The sequence below is a fragment of the Tachypleus tridentatus genome, chromosome 2 (genome assembly GCF_004210375.1).
Source record: "Tachypleus tridentatus isolate NWPU-2018 chromosome 2, ASM421037v1, whole genome shotgun sequence".
NCBI lineage: Eukaryota > Metazoa > Arthropoda > Merostomata > Xiphosura > Limulidae > Tachypleus > Tachypleus tridentatus.
The window spans coordinates 77604517-77628298 of NC_134826.1; the positions used below are offsets into that span (position 1 = coordinate 77604517).

The window sequence follows — 23782 nt, forward strand, 5'->3', positions numbered from 1 at the left end:
CTTGCCAGTATCTTATGAACTGACAAAACACACTTTACCCTAGTTGTAACTGTCAACACATGCAACTTTATTATCTGATCAGAAACTAATCCATGTATGATATTTCGTACTCACTTTCATAAAGTTAAGGTGTTTCACAGCTGAATGTCATTGGACTCTACATGCTATATGTTGTGCTCAAATGCTAACAATGAATGTGATTCCCATGATGCAACAATGAAATATGATAGACACTATAGTTTTCATGTTGTATGGTGCTCTTTTGCACACTGGTATCCAGGTGGAACACATCTTGCAGGAGCACTTTTAGGACAGTAATTTCCCATCACTTTCTTTGTGAATGGCCACCAGATTAACTGGACTTAACACCAGTTGTTGGGGTACCTGAAGTTACATGAGTATCATGGAAAGTTTTACATAATTCCAGACCTCAAGGATGCATTTGTAAGGAATTGGCCAGCAAATCAGATGAGATGCATGTTGTTGCAATGTGTGTTGTCACATTCATGCAATGTGTTCTAAACATTCATTTTGAACAATATCTATGAATAATTAGTTAAAGTCAGTGGTATTCCTGCTGGCAACATTTGACAACAGTGGTATTTACATTTGCATGAAATTTGGTAGATTGTCAGTAAACATTACAAGGCTTTCATATGAAAAATGTTGTTTTTTTTTTATTAAGTCTTAAGGTTTGTTAAACAATGTTTTTTTCATGCTTTTTTTATTTTCCCATGTTGCCTATCTGACATGCAAAGTAATTTTTATTTTAAGATTAAAAATGCTTTTAAACATCAGAAAATTTCCAAACTTTACATTCAAAATGTTTACTATATTCAAATGGTTTTATCAAACATTTCTTCAAAGAAAAACTTTATATTTTATCACTTTCACTAACAAATCTTTGTATGGGTTAGTCAATTTGAGCAACCTTGTAACCATCATATAAAATTAGGAACTTCATATAAATTATGCATTTTTCATTCTGCAATTATTAAATATTATAAAACATAAATGTTAGAATAATTAGCTTAAATATCATAATATTATACACTTGTGTATTATTGTACTGACCTCTCAAAAGCCATGCCTGACTAACAATATAGAAGTTACGAGGATGTGGTGCACCCACACTTATGCTACCATATTCAATAATATGAAACTGTACTTTAGTTTTTACAAAGTGACCTATCTTGGCTGTGTTGTAGTGGATTAGTATTTGGTAAAATATAGTCACATTTCAGTTATTACAAATTGTATACGTATATAGATTATTACTATTTACAAACATGTTCTTACTTATTTTTCTTAAGACATATAACAGTAAATATAGAAATAAAACACAATTCTCTCTCCTGGTTACAACCTTTGTATTCATTGCTGCTTGTCTTAACTTGCTAAGCCTTAAGAAATTTCACATGTGGAGGATATGAAACAAAATATTTTTTTTTTGTTTTTTAGGTTTTATGCATACATATAAATAACCAAAAAATCATAAATTCCTTCATTGATACCATAAATTCCATTATAATTTATCAAATTTAATAACTTGTCTGCATTTCACTTAAAAAAAAAAAGTCACAAGAAGACTAGAGACTCAACTTACCAGCATGAATGTTTGCCTCAAGAAAGAGAGGATGCTGTTATATTACAAAATGTCTGAGAAAATTACTAAGAGGGCATTCTCAGCTTCTAATTGGTTATTCACGTGTCACATATAGAGGTAGGTATGTGTGTACATATATAAGGAACTCCTTTCAAAAGTGGAAAGATGTGAACAGGGGCCTCTATTTGATTCACTAAATACAGTAGTTGATATTTCAGCAAATAGAAATGGTAAAAGGTTTTTATTTTATATCATGGCTTATCAGTATTCATTAATTTCAGTTTATAATTTGTACAAAAATATAGACATTGTATTTTGACATCAAAAACATCTAATTTGAATCAGTGATGCATTCAACATACCACATGACTCACAAAAATAGATGTTTAGGTATGTTGATTTAATACTTACTTTTAAGTTAAGAGATTGAATAATGTATAATATGAAAAGCTGAATTATGATCTACAGTTTGATGCCAAACTTGAGGAAACAAAATTTGTAAAATACTAGTTCAATAAAATCTAGAATGCAAGTCAATAAATGCAATGACATGACCCATCTGGAAAGAGTTAATACCCCTGTACAATTGTATCCTATTCCATACTGTTTGTGAGATATGATGTACTGAATTGGTAAACGTTTTTTTATAATCACCCTGTGTATAATGATGTTAAGGTTGTTGGAGGATTAGTTGGTATCAGAAGATGTTTGTTGTGTTAAATAGTTTCTTACAATTAGTTGATAAAGATTAGTGATCATGTGTTTTATCAAAATAGCAAGTTTTTGAGTAAATGATTGTTTAATGTCATTCATGAATTAAGTGTATAATCAAAAGTAATCTGGATAATGTGATGGAAAAAATAAATAATTTACATGTTAGTCTGCACAACAGAATTTATTTTTACTGAATAATTTAAAATAATCTGCACAAGAATAAAATTCATTACATTAATATCACAGCTCCATTTTATATTATCTTTAGACTTAAAACAGAACAAAATAAACTGCAGTTTTGCTTGCATGTTGGCAGCATCTCGTAGTGCATTGTTATAGTTTTGAAGAAATTTTAGTTTTTAAGTCTAGTTCATGACTGTGAAGAGTGGTATTTTTAGATACTTTGATGTCTCTTTCAATCTGGAGATCTGAGGAATACTTTATTATGGAAATGGGTTTGTTTGTCCCTATCTCTAACTTTATCAGGAAGAGCAAGACACTACATAAAAATAGCATAATCACAATCTTTAGTGAAACATACAAATCACAATCAAGGTGAGCAGTTAAGCATACATGTGTTTCTAGTGCACTGTGAAGAAGTGAAGAGAGAAAGATTTTTATTAAGTCTAAATGGACCAAGTTCACAGTTAAACCAACTGTGAACAAGAGTGCAAATGAATGAAAAGAAAAAAAAGTTTTAAAAAAAATTAATATAGAAAGTTAACTCTTAAACAGCAAGAATGTTGTAGGTAGCAACATCAGTTGATGATTTCTGCCATTTAAGTGTTAAACAGAACCTACTCGACATTGACATAAGCACTGTTCAAACTGTGCCTTGAAACCTGCTTACTATCTAACACAAAAGAAGTAACTGATTTAAAATGAAGAACAAAGCAACTAAAAAACAAAAACTGTTATACAACTTTTTAAAATGGGTTTTAAACATTGAGGTTTTTAGCCAAACTGCACGCCAAGGAGTGAATATAATCACAAACAAAAATGGGCTATAGAAAATATTAAATCCATAATTATTCTTTGAACACTATACACTCAAAACACAAATTGATCTACAGACAAACTGTCTATGTTGGGTGGTGGAATGAAATATACTAAACTACAAGAATAAAACCATTGAACAGAGACTTTAAACTCTTATTTAAATTTTATTTTACAACAATTTTAAGTTTGAAACTAAATAATGTAGAACACTGTTTTGAATTTAGTTTTAATGAAAAATAAGTTTTATGCAATAAGTAAACCCTACTGTTTAAAATTAACGATAATGAGAAAACTGTTGTATCTTTATAACAATTTAGTAAAATATAAAACATAAAAATCCATCAAACAATGCAAAAAAGTCTTTTAACATAGATATAGGAATTTGCAGGTACATAAATACAAAACATTAAGCTAAAGTAGAAAAATGAAGAAAATGTTGCACACTGATCACTTTAAGTGTAGATGTAAAAACACCAAGTAAAAAACCTTTTAACAACAGAAGGTGCTTATTTCAATTGTACATTTTAAATTAACTTGAATGAAGATATAGAACTGCTTCCTCATGAAAGGGACAGCATAATATTATGCATTAATACATTAACTTTCTCAGCACAAGCTTGGTTGATTTGTCCAACTATGTGGGTCTTCATACAAGTTAGTCTTTATCAAGTTAGTAGTAGTTACTACTAACTTTTAAGATAGATTGTATATCTATACAAAAATTAGCAGATTTTCAGCAAATATATGCCTTTTACGTGAAAAAGTTGTATTTTTCAGTAAATCAAAAATAGGTTTGTCCATGAATATATCAAGAATTTGTTTTGACTATTCTGTGTGCAAAGCAACTTTCATGTTAAAGTTAGAAATACTTTTTTCATCTTACAGATTTCAAATTTCATTTACGTAATATCTAAAGCATTTTAAATACATTTAAAATTTTTGTTTTCAGTAGAACTTTATACTTTAAGTGTTATCTCTACCCTTCATACAAGGTTGATCAGTTTGTTCAACCCCATAATCACAACAAAAGATTACATTATATTTATTTCTAGAATGACTTCTGATCATAACATGAAATTAAATTTGCTTATTCTAAATAGCTTTAAATTAATAATAGTATACATCTATTTATTTTTAAATTTTGTGGTTTTGTTGTCCTTTGAGCTGTGTCTAACCACTATTCATGCCTTCATAAGTTGTACATCACTTGAGGAATGTGGAGCTCATGTTGTGCTTCCAAGTTGTTACCCATTAGCTGCATGTGGGTGTGCCTCATGAAACATTATTATTATTATTTTAACTAATCTAACATTAAATGACCTAAAGAGATCTCTATTTTTACATTTTAGTTACTTTTATATTAATAAATAAATATAAAATACAAGAAATAAAGTACTTACTTGGGTCTTTGCTGTCGACTTGTCAAAGACACTTAACCCTGCTTTTTATACTGGGGGTAGTATTGCACTAAATCATTTTTATTTAATTAAATAATGCATCAAAGAACTTAAAATAATAATATGCAAAAATCAGATGATTTACTCTAATTATCACAGTTTTCTAGGTGTATAACTGTGTGACAAGAACTGTTGGAAATTCAGCCAGGGTAATCTTTATCTTTCCTATGGGAATGAAGCTTTACTAAAAGAGAAATTGACAATTATCTGTTCAGAATGCAGCATAATATAATACATCATTTGATAGATGAAAATCTATACTTTCTATTGGCTATAGTTAATATAGAATTAAATGTGAGAGAGAACTACTAACAAATCCCAAATAAGAAAATGTGAGAAGTAGGTGTGATGAGAGAGGAGTCTGATTTTCTATTTGATAGTTCTGTAATCCAACAAATTGAGGAAAATAAGAAGTATAGTTTATCTAAGCAATGATAATTTTATAGTGAATAATTTATATTTACTGGAGGAGTGGTGAATTAAATAGATAAGAGGGGATGCCTAAAGAAAATGTGTTTTTTTCGTATTAAGGAAATTTCAGAAGAAAAAATTATGGAAAAGATATGTGTGTGTGTGTGTATATATATATATATATATATATATATATATATATATATGCACAAAAGAAATGTATTTAGAAAACTTTTAAACTCCTGTTGTTTTACACATGATTGTATATGTGTGAAATGAATAAGATTTGTCACTACACCAAAAAAATTAACCATATGTCTACAACTTGGTCAAAGTGTGCATATCACGATCTTTTGAATTATTTTTTACAAGTGTATATCACTAAGGTTGGCATGAAAGTATAATTTATAATTCAAGTTTTTGTATTAAATTTCTTAGTTTCAAAAAGAAGTTTTTAAATAAATCCTTGTGGTCTCTCCTCTTAGATTCACGTTTTGGTGGTACTGTTACTCCTCATTTATAGATTTATTTCTATTCTCATATAAAGGATTCAGATTTTTCATACAACAACAGGTGCTATAGGTATTGATATGTCAAAATGTAAAATTTAAGCCTCTTCTAGTTTCTTTAGGCTTGATACTACAGGGTGTTTGGAAAGTCACTGTGCAGTTTTGTAATCATATTTTATTTAGCCAGCAACTGATAGCGGTGTTTAGAAACAAAATAAGAAGGATCCAGAGAAACTGAGAACTTCCCAGTAACCTTTCTTATGCTTTTTTTTATTAACTTGCAGTGTCTATTCAAATTTTGTTGTCTTTGCTGAACAGAGGAAAAACAGAATAATTCACATTTATAAATTAAAATTTCAATTTTTTTACTGGGAATGCTTCAAAATTTTATTCATTTTGATGTAAAAAGATTTTGGCAAAATAAAATGAACTTTAAGGATTGATTCTAGTTATTAACTTTGCTATTTTAATTATTTTAACAATGCAGAGCATTAGGGTTACAGAAATATAAACAAAACTTTGTTTTTAAAGAACTTTCATGTATCTTATATTTTGATTGCTTACTTTGCTGGTGTAGCTTTCTTTAAATCAAAGTATTTTACTCTATTTATTAACTACTTGGTATTGTTTTTCATTTGTCAGAACTTGTTATACTCTTCTGTGAATGTAGACTTTAAAGACAACACAAGGCTAATCTTTTCACCATTTTTTTATTCAACTTTTCTTGTTCAATCTTTCCTCATAGGGATTTTGTTTTGTCCCTGTTTAATTTTTACTTTAGAGAAATATCTTATTAGAGCATTAAATATGGATCAATCCAAGTGGATTCAAGCTACTTTTGTGCTGCTGGCGTATGTACCACAACCACGCACAATTACCAAATTAGAACATCTGTCCATTCATTCACTGTCCAGTCATGGCACATTTTCTGTTATTATGTTGTCTTCCTGAGTTGTTGCTGAATCAATTCATTTACATCAATCATTATCAACCTCACCCACTGTACACACTTTTGGTAACACTAGGGAACTTTTTTTAGAGGTGCAAAGACATAACTCACATCCAAAAGCTCATACAAGTGCCACAGGAATTGTGCATATGATACATTTTTCTACTAGTATTAGTCTGTTCAATTGCTAAGTTAGGTTCCTTCAGTTGCTCATCCTGAAGCTCTTGAAGCATCAACTTTAGCATCCTTCCACTAGTGGAGTCTTTCCACTCGTGATTTGCATAACTAGCGTTAAAATAACCATAGTTTTATCTCTCACACAATATTCAGGGACAGGATATCCCTTGAATGGACAGTGTCTCATTATGTGACAAAGTCATCTGTCTTTATTGCACTGCTCAAGCTATGAACTATGATATAGTTGTATTCTTTATTTATCTAATATCATATCATCAACAATGGGTTTTTAAAGTTTACTAACCACTTCAGCAAAGTGTAATCCATTCAGATAGTGAACTTCCTACCAGTGTGGCAGTAGTGTTTTATCAAGATAACCTCAGCTGTCAGCTCTTTTTGTTGTTGTTGTTTGTTTATCATCTGCACTCTAGAACTGTAAGAATACAACTATCATACACATACATGTATTCAATTTCATTATGCTCTAACTCTTACCATTGGTGTTGGTGTTCAACAGAAATCTCAGAGCTGATGTGGAGGGAGAGGCCAGCAAGTTTTAAGGATAAGAATGTATGATCACATTTCTCGAGTCATCCAAAAGGTGATTTCACTTTTGTAAGAGCTAACAATTGTGCACTGTCTCTGAAAAGATGGCACTAAATCACAAAATGAAACCACAAAAACTGAAAACATCTAGCTTCATTATGGATTCAGACTAGTTTCTCAGTTCAGTTGTCTGATGCAGGCCAATTGAGATCCATCTCAATTTGAATACATCCAAATAGTCACTTGTTAAGAGTTAAAGTAAGGCCTTATCACAGATTTTCTTGTTCACATCTAAAATCAACATAACACTTTGAAATACACTTGTTACACCTGATGTTACTATTAGATGAGTCCAAGCAACTCTCTGAAAGATATATAACTGTTTTCTGCAGAAATCAATAGTATTTTAGTACACAGAATTTCCTTTTTGCTCCAAGAAAGTTGGCATGAGAGATTCGTTAGTGGCTGTACATTACCTGTGTTTGAATAATGCCAAGTCACTGTTAAATGCAATTGCTTTTTGGTACCCCAAATACACCTGTATGTACCCAACAAATCACTGAACTATATATATGTAAATATTTTACGTAGAGGAGCGAACAACATTTTGACCTTCTACATAAAGTATTTTCTCAACCCAAACGAGCCATTTTTATAAGTGAACTTGACGATGACCAAAGAAGGTCGAAACGTTGTTCGCTCCTCTATGTAAAATATTTTATCAACCCAAACGAGTCGTCTTTACATATATATTTTTCTCTACAAGTGGGTTTTCTCAACATCACTGAAATCACTGAACTCTTTTTACCTGCATTGTGTGTACATTGTTGACACAATAATCAGTAAGGAATGTCAAACATGTCCATAGTCTTGTATCTTTTTTCTACTGTAATGCAACAGATTGAATCCTAATGTTGATGCTAGCATTGGGTACTTCCACTTTATTAACTATGTCTAAAACTATCGTAGTGCTGTATGAATAGCCAGTTGTCCCTAATTACATAATCTCTTCTCATGCTGGTGACTACTTAAGCAAAAATGTCTCCAGCATTTTGTACAGGAAACAATTTCATGTGTTGCTTCTTTGACCACCTTACACAACATTGATACATTAGACTGTGTCTGGATTAAACCACAAAACACATTTCATTAGCATATATGTACTGTTACTCCCTTCATTTCATATACTTGTGCAGTCCACTTTTTCTGAGCAGTATCTGGGTGGCATTAAATAACTTCTCATGGAAAATCAGTTAAACCCATTTCCTCCAATGCCTGGTCTGTTGCCATTTGCAAGAACAAAGTTGGTATTGCTGGCCATAGGGCTGGTCTCACTTGGCTTGAAACATTACAAGTTCTTTTGGGATCATCTTTGCTCCTGTGTTTACCAGGAGCTTGGTCGATCACTCTTGTTCCTTTATCAGCACATAACAAACTAAACTTATCCATAACAGAGCTGAGCTAACCACTAAATATTTTAGTTCAAAGCACTTCACTGTGTCTACTGTGTTCACTCCAAGTTGGTAGCAGTGCCCATCTCATTCCAAGTAGTGACTTTCTTAAAATATTTTATGATGAGGCTTAGGATCTTCCTTGCTGTCATTGGAGGTATGATCTGTTTGGATTCACTCACAGTAACTTATGTTCTGAGCCCAAACCTCTTTCTCTTATAATCTAACAGATACAGGGTGGAGATAACATAAATGTCCTGTCCACTCTAATGCTTGGGTAGAAACCATTTCAAAGTATTCAGTTTGAGGTTGGTGTTTGGTTCAGGTTGCACAAGATGAATAACTACTCAATGATTCATTGTACAGCTGCCCCTCAGGGCTGTGTTTTGAGTGTCACACTTTTCAGTATAAAGATTAGTACTACCACTGAGTATATAAGTATCACTGATATGTGTCATGTTTCTTGTGTGTCATTTATTTACTTGATTTAGACCCCCAGTGACACAAAGGTATGTCTGCAGATTCACACTGCTAGAAACCAGCTTTTAACACCCATGGTGGGCAGAGCACCATTAGCCTATTGTGTAGTTTTGTACTTAATTCTAAATAAACAATTGGTTTAATCCATAGAAAATGATTTTAAAATTATTCTCTCTTTTGCATGAAGAGAATTTCTCAAGTAATATAAATTTTTATATTCCATATTTTTACGTTTTCTCTTGTTTTGAAATGTATTCAATTTCAAAAAAAAAAATTGACTGTGTTTAAGATAGTAGCAAAGTGCAAAGTAAAATGGCTGTTTGCTTCATAAAAATGAGAAAATGACTGAATAGTGTGTTTGTGGCAACAGTACACAAATTATTAACATTTGATTTCCAGTCTAGCATGATAAGCAATGAATCAAGCTTGGCTATAATGCCAAACAGAGTTTAAGAAGTAAAGATAAAGGATAGTAGGAAGAGGAAAAATTGAAATGACTAATAAATTCATATAAAGGAGATATTAAACAAAATAAAGAATGTTAGAACACTATGGGCATTATCTAAGAACTGTAGATACCTAATCAAATGTTTATATATATTTTCATGTTTCTGTGTGAGTAATTACCTGCACAAATTTTCTAGTTTTATGTTAATTTTACCTGTAGGACTTGTGCATTAAATAAGCTTTACTTCCATAGGTACTTCTCCCATAAGGACATAATGTGCTGCAAGTGTATGCATTGGGGGTGTGTGTGTCTATATATATTATACTTCCAGTTTCTAAAATTAAATTAATATTTCATAATATGGAGACTGTGTTATATTATTCTGTCATCTTTATGGATGTTAAAATATGTTTCTTCTTCAGGCAACCAACAATCTTATTGTTTTGGCTCGAGAAAAATCAGGAGCACACATTATTGCATCTGAAAAAGGCATTGAAAAGCTGGTCAGTGAAATGAAAATGACAAAAAACATGGAGTTGTCCATTGCATTAATTAGAGTACTCGGGGAAATCTGCCGAAGTAATGTAGACAGAGTAAGATTACTGTCAATTTTAGATCTTAAACCTGCATTATTTGATTTGGTTTCTATACATTGTTTTGATATACTGTAGGTTATTTAAAATATTTTTAAGTGTTTTAAATGGTACATTGTTATATGATTAATCTTATGTTATATATCGTTAATATTTACATTAACAAGTAAAAAATGTTTTTACTGGGAGTAACATCTTACACAATTTCCTGTTTATTTGTACATATAACTTTTCCAATATTATTGCAGATTGTGGTTAAATTATTGTTATTATTATGTAAGTAAGAATGTAAGAAAAGTATAACTAATTAGCTGTATTCATTATCAAGTTGATTTTTAGTTTCACTCCATGTAAGTAGCTTCCTTTGATTGGCAATTAATAATAACCCCTTTTATGTATGGCTTTTGTTGGAAATAAGCTCAAAAAGTTTTTTATTTTGCTTTTGATATCTTATTGTAATACATGATAACATAAATACATTTGAGCAAATAATTACAAATGTAAAAAATTGATTTGCCCAAATTAATTCAGGCAAACATTTGTTGAATTATGTAAGATGCCTGAATTATTTTGGTCAAATCACAGAAGAAGATAATTGTAAATAGAGATATGGTGTAATAACTTTTTCTGTAAGAGTGGTATGGTTTGTCAAAGTTGTTATCAGTGTTAATTAAATGCCACTGACTGGAGATTTACTATAACCATCTTGTACTTGTCCATCCTACTGTTGAAATATTTTCTTAGTTCTGAAGTTAATGCAGATTATAGTACTCGGATGTTTAATTAAACATTAGTAGTTATCTGAAGAACTCTTTAAGGTGATAAAATGTATTCTATACTAAAAAATGTTTCTGCAGTACAGATTAATTATGCACTTTAGGAAGTAGTACATTATTTTTAAAGTATCATGTGATCTTCTTCCATTTTGAAAATAATGGATTGTCCTTGATATAGAAATTCAAAAAAATTTGGCACAATGTAAGTTTATTTTTTATCATAAGAGTGTAATTATATAATTATATACAAATGGCAGTTGAGCTTGTAAGAAGGTGTAGATTTCTTAAATATATATATATACATGTATTAAGCATCTTGAGTTTAATGATTTATTGTGTATTGTGCAATAAAAGAGAAGAAAAATGTTGGATGGAAACAGCATTTTTAGTATTTTGTACTTGTAAATGGTGGAAATAGTTTTGGCTGGGCATTTTCATTCCAATATTGCTTAATTCAACAGTTGATGAAAAGGGTTTTCACTCTGAACTATTTTATTCTTTCTGTTGCTACAGTAAATCTTTGTGACACTCCTGAGTTTTGGTGTTAAATGTCATTGAATAAATGTTTGTTTCTGAATATACTAGTAAAACCAACTATTAAAACTGCTGAAAATTGTGGAAAATTTCTAGCAATTTCAAAATGCTTAGGATGTTGTAAAAAAAGATAAGTTAGGTATTTTAGTGGAGAGGTTAATGAAGTGAATCCACACACTTTCGTTTTTCACCAAATGTATGAATAACTGTTAATGTTGTATAAGCAGGTGCAGGCTTAGGGGAGGGTTCAAAGAGACCCAAACCCCACCTCTTCGACCTATTTCTTTCATAAATTAATAAATTTATTATTTAATGTTATATAAGTAGGCATACATCTATGGGGCCCAAACCTCCTCCATTTTCATTAGAAATTAATAATAAAACAACCATATAGTATCATAAAGAAATATTATGTATCACTGTTTTTATTTGGCCTTTTAATTACTGTAAAAACTTTCAGTTTTTTTTTTAAAGTTAACATAGATAGGGAGTCTATGGCAATCCAGTTATGGTTTTAGCCAGTAATCAGTTGTTTCTTAATGAACCACAATATGAACATCAATTAAACACCACCATGGTAAACCTTTTCAAATTAGCTTTTACCAAACACTAAATATGTGTGTGTGTGCTCTAGACTTTAAGAGATTTGTTTTCATCAGAGTTAGTGTTGCCTAAAACACTTGCATGCCTTAATATAAACTTCTTACAAATTTTATTTTTCATTGTTTGAGAATTATAATACTCATAAGAAAGAAGCTTTCCTATTGTTAATGTCCAAAATAAGCAAAAATGTAGGTTCTATGATTGTAAAAAATTAAAACAGCCAATCTGCTTATGAACTATAAAGTACAAATTTAAGTTATACTGTACTTTTTTCTAAACATAATTATAAGTATTTAATTTAAATTACTCAGTTGCAGATGTTTATCTTTAACCTTTTTATATATATCATCAGAAAGCTTTGAAATTTTTGTATTATGGTGTTACTGAGCTACTTGTAATGACAATGTAGTCTTTCAAATTGGTTTTATTATTAAAGTTAAAAAGTAGTGTGCAGTTGTAAATAAGAAAAACAGTTAAAGTAACATAAATTTTATAAGTAGTGCTGGAAAAGGTGTAACTGAATCTTCCCTCTAACAACATATTATATCCCCTATGTTTTGAGTAACAGTTTCTCAAGGTGTGGATTTCTAGTAATGTTTAGCATAAATATACCATGTAGCAAGCTTTGACATTTCTTTCTGTATATTTTTATGAATATCAGTATTGTTTATCACAAAAATATAATATTATTTAGTGACTATAAGAAGTGATTACAAAATATTTTTCTTGTATCTTCATTGAATATCATTTTTATGCTTATTGTATTAAAACAATGTACATAAATAAATTAGACTGTTTACATAACTACTTAAATATTTCTATTCTTAATTATAATATAGTGTAAATAGAAATATTTACTGCCTTCATTCAGAAAGTGAAACGTTTTCATTAGTCAATTATTGATTTATTTGAATTGCTGAATATTAGCATGGGGATATTTGAAAACCAACAGTAGTGATTATATTGTGATATTTCAGTTGACATTAGTCTACCAAATAGGAAATGCCTATAATACATATGAGCTTTTTTTTTCAAAAATGATTTCCACAAATATGCATATAACTACCTTTGGAAAAGGTAAATAATATGAAAAGAATGATTTGAAAAATACTTAAGGAAAATGGTGCAAAAGAGAATAGCATAATTAATACCATGCTAAAATAATGTTGTGATTGTAAAAGCTAAGATGGTAAACATATTTTATTTTTTTCATGCATGGGTTGTTAGAAGGTATTGCATACTAATTGATTAATAGCCTGTTCACTAAACAATTAGTAACTGCCACTAATTGTCCAGTTCTAGTTACTGTCTTAAACAAACTGAGATAGGGTCTCTTGAGAATTTAATTCCATACATTTGGTAATTGATACATGCTTCATATTGTTGGACCTTTTAAAAAGAGTAACTATGAATTTCTGCTATATGGAACAACATATCAAACTTAGCTCGTAACCTGATAAATCAACCTACACTAATTCATTAAATATCTCCTTTTTCACCACATTGTGAGGTGGAGAAATTAGAAAATTTCAGTTCCAGTCCCAACAAGTAACTAAAAACTCATTCAGCTGAGGGCTCACCAACACTGATTACCCTGCCACAAATGTGTACCAATCTACCAGTAAGCCCTTGTCAAAGGGAAAACACCTTGCTATGGTTCAGAGCTGCATCAAACTGATCTCCAGTGATTCAAACCAAGTATCACCAAACAATTTGCTCAACACTATAAGATCCATTAAGAAATCTATGCCAACTGACCAAGTTACCATCATACCAGCAAACATGCAATTCATGGCCTCTCTACCATCAACATCCACCACCCAGTAACCTGTTGCTCCAGCTATTGTGTGGAAGGAATTTCTATCAAACTAAGACGGCTGGAAATCACCTGTGAACTTAGAAAAATCCTCCCAAAGATATGCATCACAAACATCTCCAGTCTAGTCAAAGGAGGAGTCGGTATTAAAGACTGATACCTCAGTAGAATATGCCTATCTCCTGAAACCATAAGCCTCTTCAGCTTTCTAGAATGGAAAAGCTAAAAATGTCCTTATCTTTGGGGACAACTAGTCAGACATTTCTCATACCACAGCAATCAGAACTATTCTACTGGACGTAACTACAGACGAAATATTCTAAGAACTAAAGTCTCAGAACATCTCATCCATTAAAGCTGAAAGAATAAAATCTGACAGGACTGGCCAGAAAACCACCTTAGCACATGTAAACCTAACCAACAAAAACAATGCAGCTGCAAATGTATGGTATATCCATCATGTAGTTGAACCAGCAAAACCTAGATATCCAACCCTCCAACAATGCTTTCTTTGTCACAAGTTTGCCCACACCTTGTCCAGATGGACATCTAGAGTCAAGTGTGTTCGGTGCAGTGATCAACATCCAGTAGCTGAATGCCCAAGAGCAAATAATCACAACAAGACTCCTTTTCCACCTAGATTTCAGTAAGTTCCTTTTCTATACAGAAATCACACCACACAAACAACTAACCATTTAGTGAAATTAACAGAGCCAACAACAAAGTGTTTAGTTGTAACCAAGTGTTTTCCTAGGTGTCTAAAAGGCTTTTAATTCTGTTTGACACAACAGCCTTAGACACAGACTATGTAACTATAAAATAACTACCCCAATTGTTAAATATATCTTAAGCTTCCTAAAAATAGAACTGCAAAAGTCAAAATTAATTGCAATATGTCACTCTCATTCCCACTTAAACCTGATGTTCCACAAAGCTCTGTATTAAACTTATTACTCTACATATTATTTGAAAATGTCAAAATTTCTCATATACTCCCAAAATAAAAGTTTAACATTATGCTGACAACATCCTGGTATAGAGCATGCCACACAACCCCTTACTAGCAGCAAACAAAATGCATTGTCATGTGGTGCAACACTTGGTGCATGCTACTTAATCCACAGAAAACTCAAGCCATTATCTTCTGTTGCAGGCTTAAGCAAAACAATAAAAACTTAGAAATATCAAACTCAAACTACATGGCACACAAATGAAATTCACAAAACAAATAAAATTTCTTTGTTTAATCTTCAACATAAAGTTAACCTGCAATACACACTTCTCATATGTAACAATCAAAGCACAACAACTGATAAGTTATGTTAAAAAATGTCAGTTGCTTTATCAAAGGCTGCAATCTAAAAACAATAATGACTATTTACAATGCCCATATAAGATCTATCCTGGAATATGGATACCCAATAAACTACAGCTTACCAAAACATCTCTACAATAAACTACAATGTACCCAACTAAAAGCAATATTATTAGCCTGCTGACTCCCATCTACACACCTGGCTCTTACTTATACAAAACAAGCAATTTAGTACCATTACAAACATGTTTCTTAACCCTAGCAAATAAGTACTATAATAAGTCAAAAACAGAAATAACCTATTCACAAAACTCTCCAATATTAGTCTTCTGCTTCATGGACCAAATTTGTCTCTTCCCTTAACCACATCATAAAGCAAACAACAGTCACTCCAACAACTACCTTGAGTGTTTTACCTTGTGCTTCTCCACCCATATTCTTTCTCAGGTTATGAGCCAAAACAAACAACATACTAAATGTATTCCTTAGCAGTTATATATATTGTAAAAGAAAAAGGCAAAATCATTGTGTTTGTTAAATCATGTAATTTGTATTTATGTTCTCTGTTTTAGTACTATGTTTAGAGTTTAGGAATTGTATATAACATATTTTATGTTTATGAGCTATATAGAAAGATTATATTGTAAGTTCTGTGTGTGTGTGTGTGTATCTAAAGATAACTGCCATGTAAATAACTGTACATAAAATAGTTTCTGTAATTGTCTTTTTTGGTGCAATAAACTCTGGTTATGATTTTGTATCTTCTTTGGAATGGGGTGAGCTGGCCCTCAGCTGTAGTTTTTGGTCATATAGGTCTGTTGATCATGATTAATTGATCAATCAATCATCAAGTTAGAAGCTCCAACCCACTTCTTTTCAAACTATCATCAACAAAGCAACGATTTTCCATTCTTCTATATGGCTTTCCCTCATTCTTGAACCATAAAAAACCAATAGTTCAGAGAATCCACTATTAACCCATCAAAATTATCAAAAGCCAGGAAAGAGAGTGAAGAGAAATAACATGAATTTCTGAGCACCCCCAAGTTTTCTACTAAACCAAAAATAACTAGCAAGTCTTTTAGTTTAGTTCAGTTCTGCTTTTATGTAATTCTTTTTTCTAAATTGTATTTTTAAAGTTTTTAAATGAAACAAAATGAATGACACCTGAAAATTAAGAGAATAGTTCCTTGGTTTTGTTTATTTCTACATAAAACATAAAAATATTACACTTTGTTTCAAATTTAATCAATACCTTTTATTATTATTGTTGTTAAATAGTTAGAGTTATTGCATGCCTGTTGGTAAATGCAAGCATTCTTAACCACATAAAAGATTAATGGGTAAATACTTGTATTACATTTGTATAACATCTCACAAAACAAAAGTTATTAGTAAAATATATTTTTTTTAAATTCAGTCATTCATTATTGTTGATGTACCATTTCAAACATCTAGATTTATTTCAAAAGTATTGATTAATTATCGGTACAAATATGCTATTCATTATCAAACTGAAAAAATGTAGGAAACTTGAGATTTTGAATTGTTTCATGGATTAAATATGTGATAAACTACAAATTTAAAATGCTAAAATGATATGGTTAAATAATTCATATACATGATAACTGAAACAAGTGTATTATTAATATATTATCTGAATATATTTGTATATTTAATTCTAATAGAAAAACTCTTTGGATTTGCTGAAATCTCCAACATTACATTATTCTTTGAAATATGTTACATGTACACATTGAAGTTTCTATAAAAGAAAATATACAAATTTACTTTGTTCTTGTTTATTCAAAGCTTAGTACTGAACTTTATATAAAAGTAAAACTTGAGTAATATTTGCATAAAATTGTGTCAGTATAGGTGAACCTATGTAATATCTTAAAACATATTTTCAAAGTGATAATATTTTTTTGTGAAAAGACTTATGGAGCCTATAAATTTCTATCAAGATGAATAATATATATAAATAGTTTTGTTTTTAAAATATGTTTGAAAACAATGTTAGAGAAATGGGTAAAAGTGTAACCACCAAATAAAAACTACAAGAAAATACTATTAAATTGCTAAGTTTTCTTTGGCAAAACATAAGAAATATATTTTATTTTTGGTAATGTGGTTTTATGTGTAGCTAATTTGGAAAATTGATTGTTTGTCAAGTGCTTTATATAAAAATTGTAAACTGGTAATTTTATGAAAACATATATTTTAATATTATAGTTACTTTTTCTGTTAATTCTTTCTTAGAAATGAATGAGGAGTTTGTATATTAAAACTTTGGGACATGTACTCACGTTTTGATTGTTTGCTAATACAAATTACTTAATTATTTTTGGCATTTGATCTTGTTTTTATATTTTATTATTTAGTGTATTATGTGGAATGTATATTGTAATAAATATATATTTCTTCTTTTTTTTTTTTTTCTTAAAAAGATTTCCTAAAATTCTGTGCTGTGTTTATAGAATGTATTAGAAATGTTATTGTTTTTCTGTATTTTTCTTGGATTTCATATGCTGTAAATATGTTTTATTTCAGACAGCTGAAGTTATGGATCGACTGGATGTTCAGTATTTAGTAAGCTGTTTTAACACACACTCTTCTGAGTACTTGAATGCCATACAATATCTGACACAGTTAATACTTAACTCTTTATCAGGAATGGACATTAAAGAAGGCAAAAAACCTGATAAAGAACTTATGGAAAGTAAGTAAATAGATGTAAGTGTTTTTAAATGAGTGTATGTTTTTGATGAAACTTTGTAGAATGGACAGCAACTGCCTCTTGTGAAGACACAAGTGTAGAGGACGACGTTTCGAAAGTCTTCCTCCTTTTGTCTTCAAGTCATTGTGTGTGTAGGTGCTGATGGTCTTTTGCAGTGCCCTGGTGGATTGTGGAGAGCATGTTCTGATTGGTTGGATTATCACTGTTTCTGATTGGAGGAGGCATGGTGTCTCAGAAAGAAGCCAAAAATTATCTCCTTCTTGAAATGTTATTTATTGTCCAGGATCTCATACAGAAACAAGCTGGACAGATACATAAAAAACCATATATAAGAAATTCCAAAGCATATGCATTACAATACAACAAAGCTGAAGATTTAATGGTTTGTTTCAGAAGTTCCTTTGAAATAAAGGAACAATAGTTTGGTTAATATAAAACTTTGAACTATAACATACTTGACAACAATAATTGATTGTACATTGATAGTAAAATTATTAAATTAAGTTTTGAATGCAACTTGTTAACCCTTTGTGAGATAAGCAGAAAGATATTTAAAAAGTGCAGCAGCTGTTAAAGGGTTAATGTACTGGCACCTGGCCAGTATGGTACTGTGTAAAAATCTTTGCCAAACTCTCCAGTCAAAGTTTGGCAGCCCCATTTCTGGTCAGAACCATTGTACAGTGGCTGGATGTGCTGCTGGTTGATAATTTCTGCTAGTAAGAGATGTTTCCCCATCGTGTGAGGCAATGGACACTAGTTGGTGACTCACTTCATAAGGCATCCCAAAAAATAGGAAAGGCTCCCTGTAATATCAGTGGCAGCTTATGATACCATGTACAATGAGCTACTCTGAAAAGCTCATCACACTGTACAATGTCTACACCTGTGACATCCTTCTGATACTGTAGACATTCATAACATCTGGATAAAATTTGAACTTTTTTTTTTCCAGTACCTTTGTTTACTAGTTCAGCTTCTCACAAGGCTAACTTGGATCTGCCACCTCCTACTCTGTTTCTTCAGACAATCAGTTGGTTTGTCAGCTTTGAGGACTTTCTGTAGTTGTCTTTGAATCTACCCCTTCCTTGATGGCTGCAACTTCATTTATTTACTTTTTGTATGTGAAAGAGATGTTGTTAACTGAAAGTCTACCAAATGTTATGGAAATATACACACTATTTAGAAGTTAGAAGTGTTAAACCTGTAAAGACTTTAAATGAGTACAAAGAGGTCATATATTCAGTTAATTGACTGAGCCCTTCTTGAGAGAGTTATCTTCTCCACCTTCCTTATCATCCCAATCTATGGTATTCCCCTTTCACCCCTGACATATCAGTGAAGTGTAGACCTTTGTTCCAAGGGTATCAGAGAGTTATTGGTTAAAGAGGTGGCAGAGAGAGAGTTGATTTTGTTCTTCCAGGATTTTACTCCAGTTTGTTTTTTGTGCTCCAAAAATTGAGGGATTGGTGGCTGATTGTTCATTTTTTCATCTTATCAAATTCTTATTATACCCTCCCATGTTCACAATGGAGTCTTTTCTCAACCTCTGCTGGCATTTTTCACCAGGTTGTGGATGATCAAGTTGAATGTTTCTGATGCATATCTCCACATTCTCATGGCAAAGTCATCCTGCCACTATCTATGTTACTTGTACAGCAGTCTGGTTCAACAGTTCAAGGATCTACTCTCTGGCCTAGCATCTGCACCATGCATCTTCTGCAGAGTTATTCAAGTTTTGTTTTTCTTGCCATCTTCTAACCTGGGGCTTGTGCACACATTATTATCTGGTGACTAGTTACTTTTGGTACCATTTTGTCAGTTGACAGAACAGTGCATCCAGATTCTCCTTTCAGAAATCACCAAGGTTGGCTTTCTTATCACAGCCAAGAAATTCATTTTCTTGCTGACTTAGATCTTATTCGTCTAGGTGTCTCCTTTTAAGAGACTTTAAGCCAAGATCAGACAACTTCCACCTGGCTATGAAATGGGTAGTCAGACTCTTACTTGCATGATGGTTATATCTCTTTTGGGGATGTTGACATCCCATAAATCTCTGATTATTTTAGGATGAGCACACATGCAATGAGTGGTCACTGTACAACAATAGATCAGGACTTGATTCATTGGATCATCCTGTCTCCATCATCAGAAGGAACATCTTAGTTCCTAAGTAGCAGTTTGATTAAATCAACACTAGTATTTATGTTTGCATAGTGCTCCCTCATCCAGAGTTTCATCTTTTCACAGATGCCTCACTTCAGAGATGGGGTGTGCATATCAACAGTCAGGAATTCAGGGTCTGTGCATGGAAAATGAATCTTCCTTTCACATCATTAGTTTAGAATTTCTTGCTGCCAAACAGGCAATGGTTCCAGGTCTAAATCTATTGCAGGGAAAATCGTAATTACTCTTCCATCAATTCCATAGTGGTCTTTTAAATGTGTTTTTCATGGTAGGCTTAAGTTCTCTAAACCTTTTTTTTTTTCTTTAACTTTGGATATCTGTAATGAGCTCACTCCCGTCATATTAGCCTCCTGGCTTGTGATGTTCCAGGAGTCATGAATTTCATATAATATCACTTCTCTTGGCTCAGTCAGTTTCTATTGTCTCAATGGATGCTCTTTTGCAAGGTTTTCTGATGGACTTGCTTTCATTTTTGGTCTCTAATGATTGATGCTTTTGCTACTCGTTAAAACTCTCAGCTACAGGTAGTTTTGACCCCAGATACCTCATTCTCGGGCTTTGTTGATGTATGCATTCAGTAAATATTGGATAGGATTGCATCTCTATGGTTCTCCCTGTTAGTCTGAGTTCTGTCAATGATTTGATCTTTCACTTGAGAGTTCTTGGTAGTCCAGCTTGGTTTCCTCTTCTACAATATCTTCTAGAGAGTCTTCACCTCCCTCTTCCTCTTTGGCTATCTCTGAGGCAACCTTGATCCAAAGTTCTACACCCAAACTTTTCCAAGCTGATGCTTCATGTATGGAAGTTGTATAGTCTTCCACTCTGCACCAGGGTTTAACTTATAAAGTTGCCTTATATGTGTCTCAAACTCTCTTCACTTATAATGGCCATTTATCAATGGAAATGACACTTATAGCCAATGGTGTTTTGCAGGAAAATTGAATCCACTTCACCCAAATGTGCTTATCATATCACATTTTTATCTTTTTCTTTTTTACTCATGTCTGGTTTTGACTACTTTTTGTTTTTCTAAAAAAAATCTGAAAGTTTTGATTTCCAGTTCATCCCACCTTCTCCAATTGTTTTGCATCATTCTTCTCAAACATTCTTATCACTTAACAATCTGGGATTTATCTGTTGCTTTATCTGGACTCTCATTACAGGCAGGGAAATTTCTCAGAGTCACATTTCTGTCTCTAGCTGCCATTTGAATTAACTGCTGAAGGACATTGTATGGGTTGGTAAGTGTCTTCTCCCAGTACATTTCTTTCACATTCTTTACATGACCTAGCAGATTCTTTTTTTGAGGGTTTTCAACTACCCACTGTGGCTGTTCTGACAACATCTGCTAGATTGTTAGGTGAAGTGAGTATTTTTATCTGCTTCTTATATCTACTTTCTAGGTTCTCACCTCTTTTTGTCACAGGATTCAACTCTGTGGTGAGTATTGACCAGATAGGTGTGCTATTATCAGGCCAATTTAACTATACTTATTACCAATTGCAACAGGCTCTATAGAAATTAGATATAAAATAAGACCATCTAGAAGCTCACTGTTATGATATTACTATATTATGTTAAACCATCATTCATGGACTATCATGAGTAAAGCTAAAGGGGACCATGCCCATTACTGCCAATTATGTGATCAAATAAATTGGGGCTGTTTTTCTTTTAGAAATTAGGGAACTTTATTAACCTATTGCACTGTTTCCAGAGCACTGTTTCTCTGGACTATCCAGTGAGCATTACCCTTCATATTCTGTTAGTGTAGCTAGGGAATCCATACCATTCTCAGTTTACATTCTTTTAGGTAGTGGACAAAGGCTTTTCCTTCAAATTGTTAAGAGTGTTTCCCTCCACTCTTGGAGAAGAGGGAGAAGTTGGGGGCCTTTCTATGAAGGTTTTTGAATGTTTTCCTAGATGGAGGTAGGAGGGACACCAACTTCCATGATAACCTACACATAACACTTGTTTATATTTGGCATTGTGCTATCTGGTTGGGATGTGCATGGCCCTTCTTTTTAATCAATAATGATTTAGTGTATTGTTCATGGAAGGAGGTCCACTGCTTCCTCTTAATTCCAAACAGAGAGTGCTCTCTTCCCAGGTCCTTGGTAGAGCACAGTGTTCCATGTCCTCTGCATAATTCTAGGGGCAGATGGAATTCTTCTTGCCCTCTTGGTTAGAAAGTGAAGGTAAATATTCATAATTCCAAACTGTATAACTTCTTTTCCTTTGGTTGAGTAATGCATACACAATCCCATCATTTTTAGCCTAGGAAATTGACTTTTGGACTTCTTCAGGTGAAGGAGAAAATTTTTCTATTTCAGTGATGCTTTCTTGCTCATCATGATTTTGGTGGTTCGAAACACATCACTCTATAGGCAACAGGTTTGAATTAAATCAAAAGTAAATCTGTATGTAATGCTGAAGTCCAACTGGTTGAAGCTGGCCTGTATTGGCAATTACTTGAGTAAAATTCAATCACTGATACAGGAACTAAGTTCCAGGTGTAGAGCCAGCCTGTTCTCGATGTAGTGCAGTTTTTCCACTTGAGTACCACTCTTACCTTTGTACACCCATGTTCTGTGTAGATGCTTTCTGTATGAATATTCCTCCTCTATCTTCACTATGTGGGATCCTAACTGTATTGTGGGCAAATGGTAAGTTTGTTTTGGAAGTTAACATTTTCCTAAATTGAAAATTTATTTCTGTTAATACTTACCTCTCTTACACTCTCACACCCTTCTTCCCACTAAGAGCCTGTATGAGAGACTGGGATTGTACCACTCTCAAGAAAATGTTAGAATTATTTGAATGAGATGCTTATATACAGTACCAGGATAAATGGTTCATTGATATGGGTGGAGAAAAGTATATCATTTAGGGCAGTTTAGTGGGTTATGAAAAACTAGAGCATGTAAGAAAATATTAGACCTGTATTTAGATGGGCAAAGTTGAAATCCTGAAGGTTGAGGAATAAGTGCCACAGAGGTAAATGTCATTGGAAATATGTCTCAAATTGAGGACTGTTAACTTTTACTAGTAAACCCAACCATATCAGGACGTAATGGAGCTTGGTTTGTGCTGATAAGAGTATAAATCTAACAGACTAATTTTCTTCTACACAAACTTGCAATTTTTCAAACCCTCAAATGAGATCACCACTATGGTCACTGAATACCAACTTTGTTCTGGCAAGTGGCAACAGGCTGAACATCAGAGAAGAACTGGATCTTTGATTCAGTAAAGCAGTATCACCCATATCAACCATAGTACAAAAATATTCTTTTCTAATCTTGGATTTGGAGTTAGCGTCCTTGGAATTGACACTACCTATGTTTGTGTATTGATTTTGCCTGTGTGCAAATGAGCCATTGTTCTATGGGAAAGTAATCTATTACTGCCCAGCAAGAGACTAGGAACACTGGACTGCTTGAGTACATGCAGTGATGTGAATAGTACATCCAT

The 23782-nt window shown here is 32.2% G+C and overlaps 1 protein-coding gene across 3 annotated transcripts in view; it reads left to right on the forward strand.

Annotated features, from left to right (window-relative positions):
- The window catches only part of unc-45 (unc-45 myosin chaperone), a 156953-nt gene that overhangs the window by 37861 nt on the left and 95310 nt on the right, over positions 1-23782 (forward strand). For all 3 annotated transcript variants that reach the window (XM_076488685.1, XM_076488684.1, XM_076488683.1), the window contains exons 5-6: positions 10170-10340; positions 17938-18106. In XM_076488685.1, coding sequence (XP_076344800.1) covers positions 10170-10340; positions 17938-18106 — 340 coding nt within the window. The remainder of the gene's footprint in view (positions 1-10169; positions 10341-17937; positions 18107-23782) is intronic.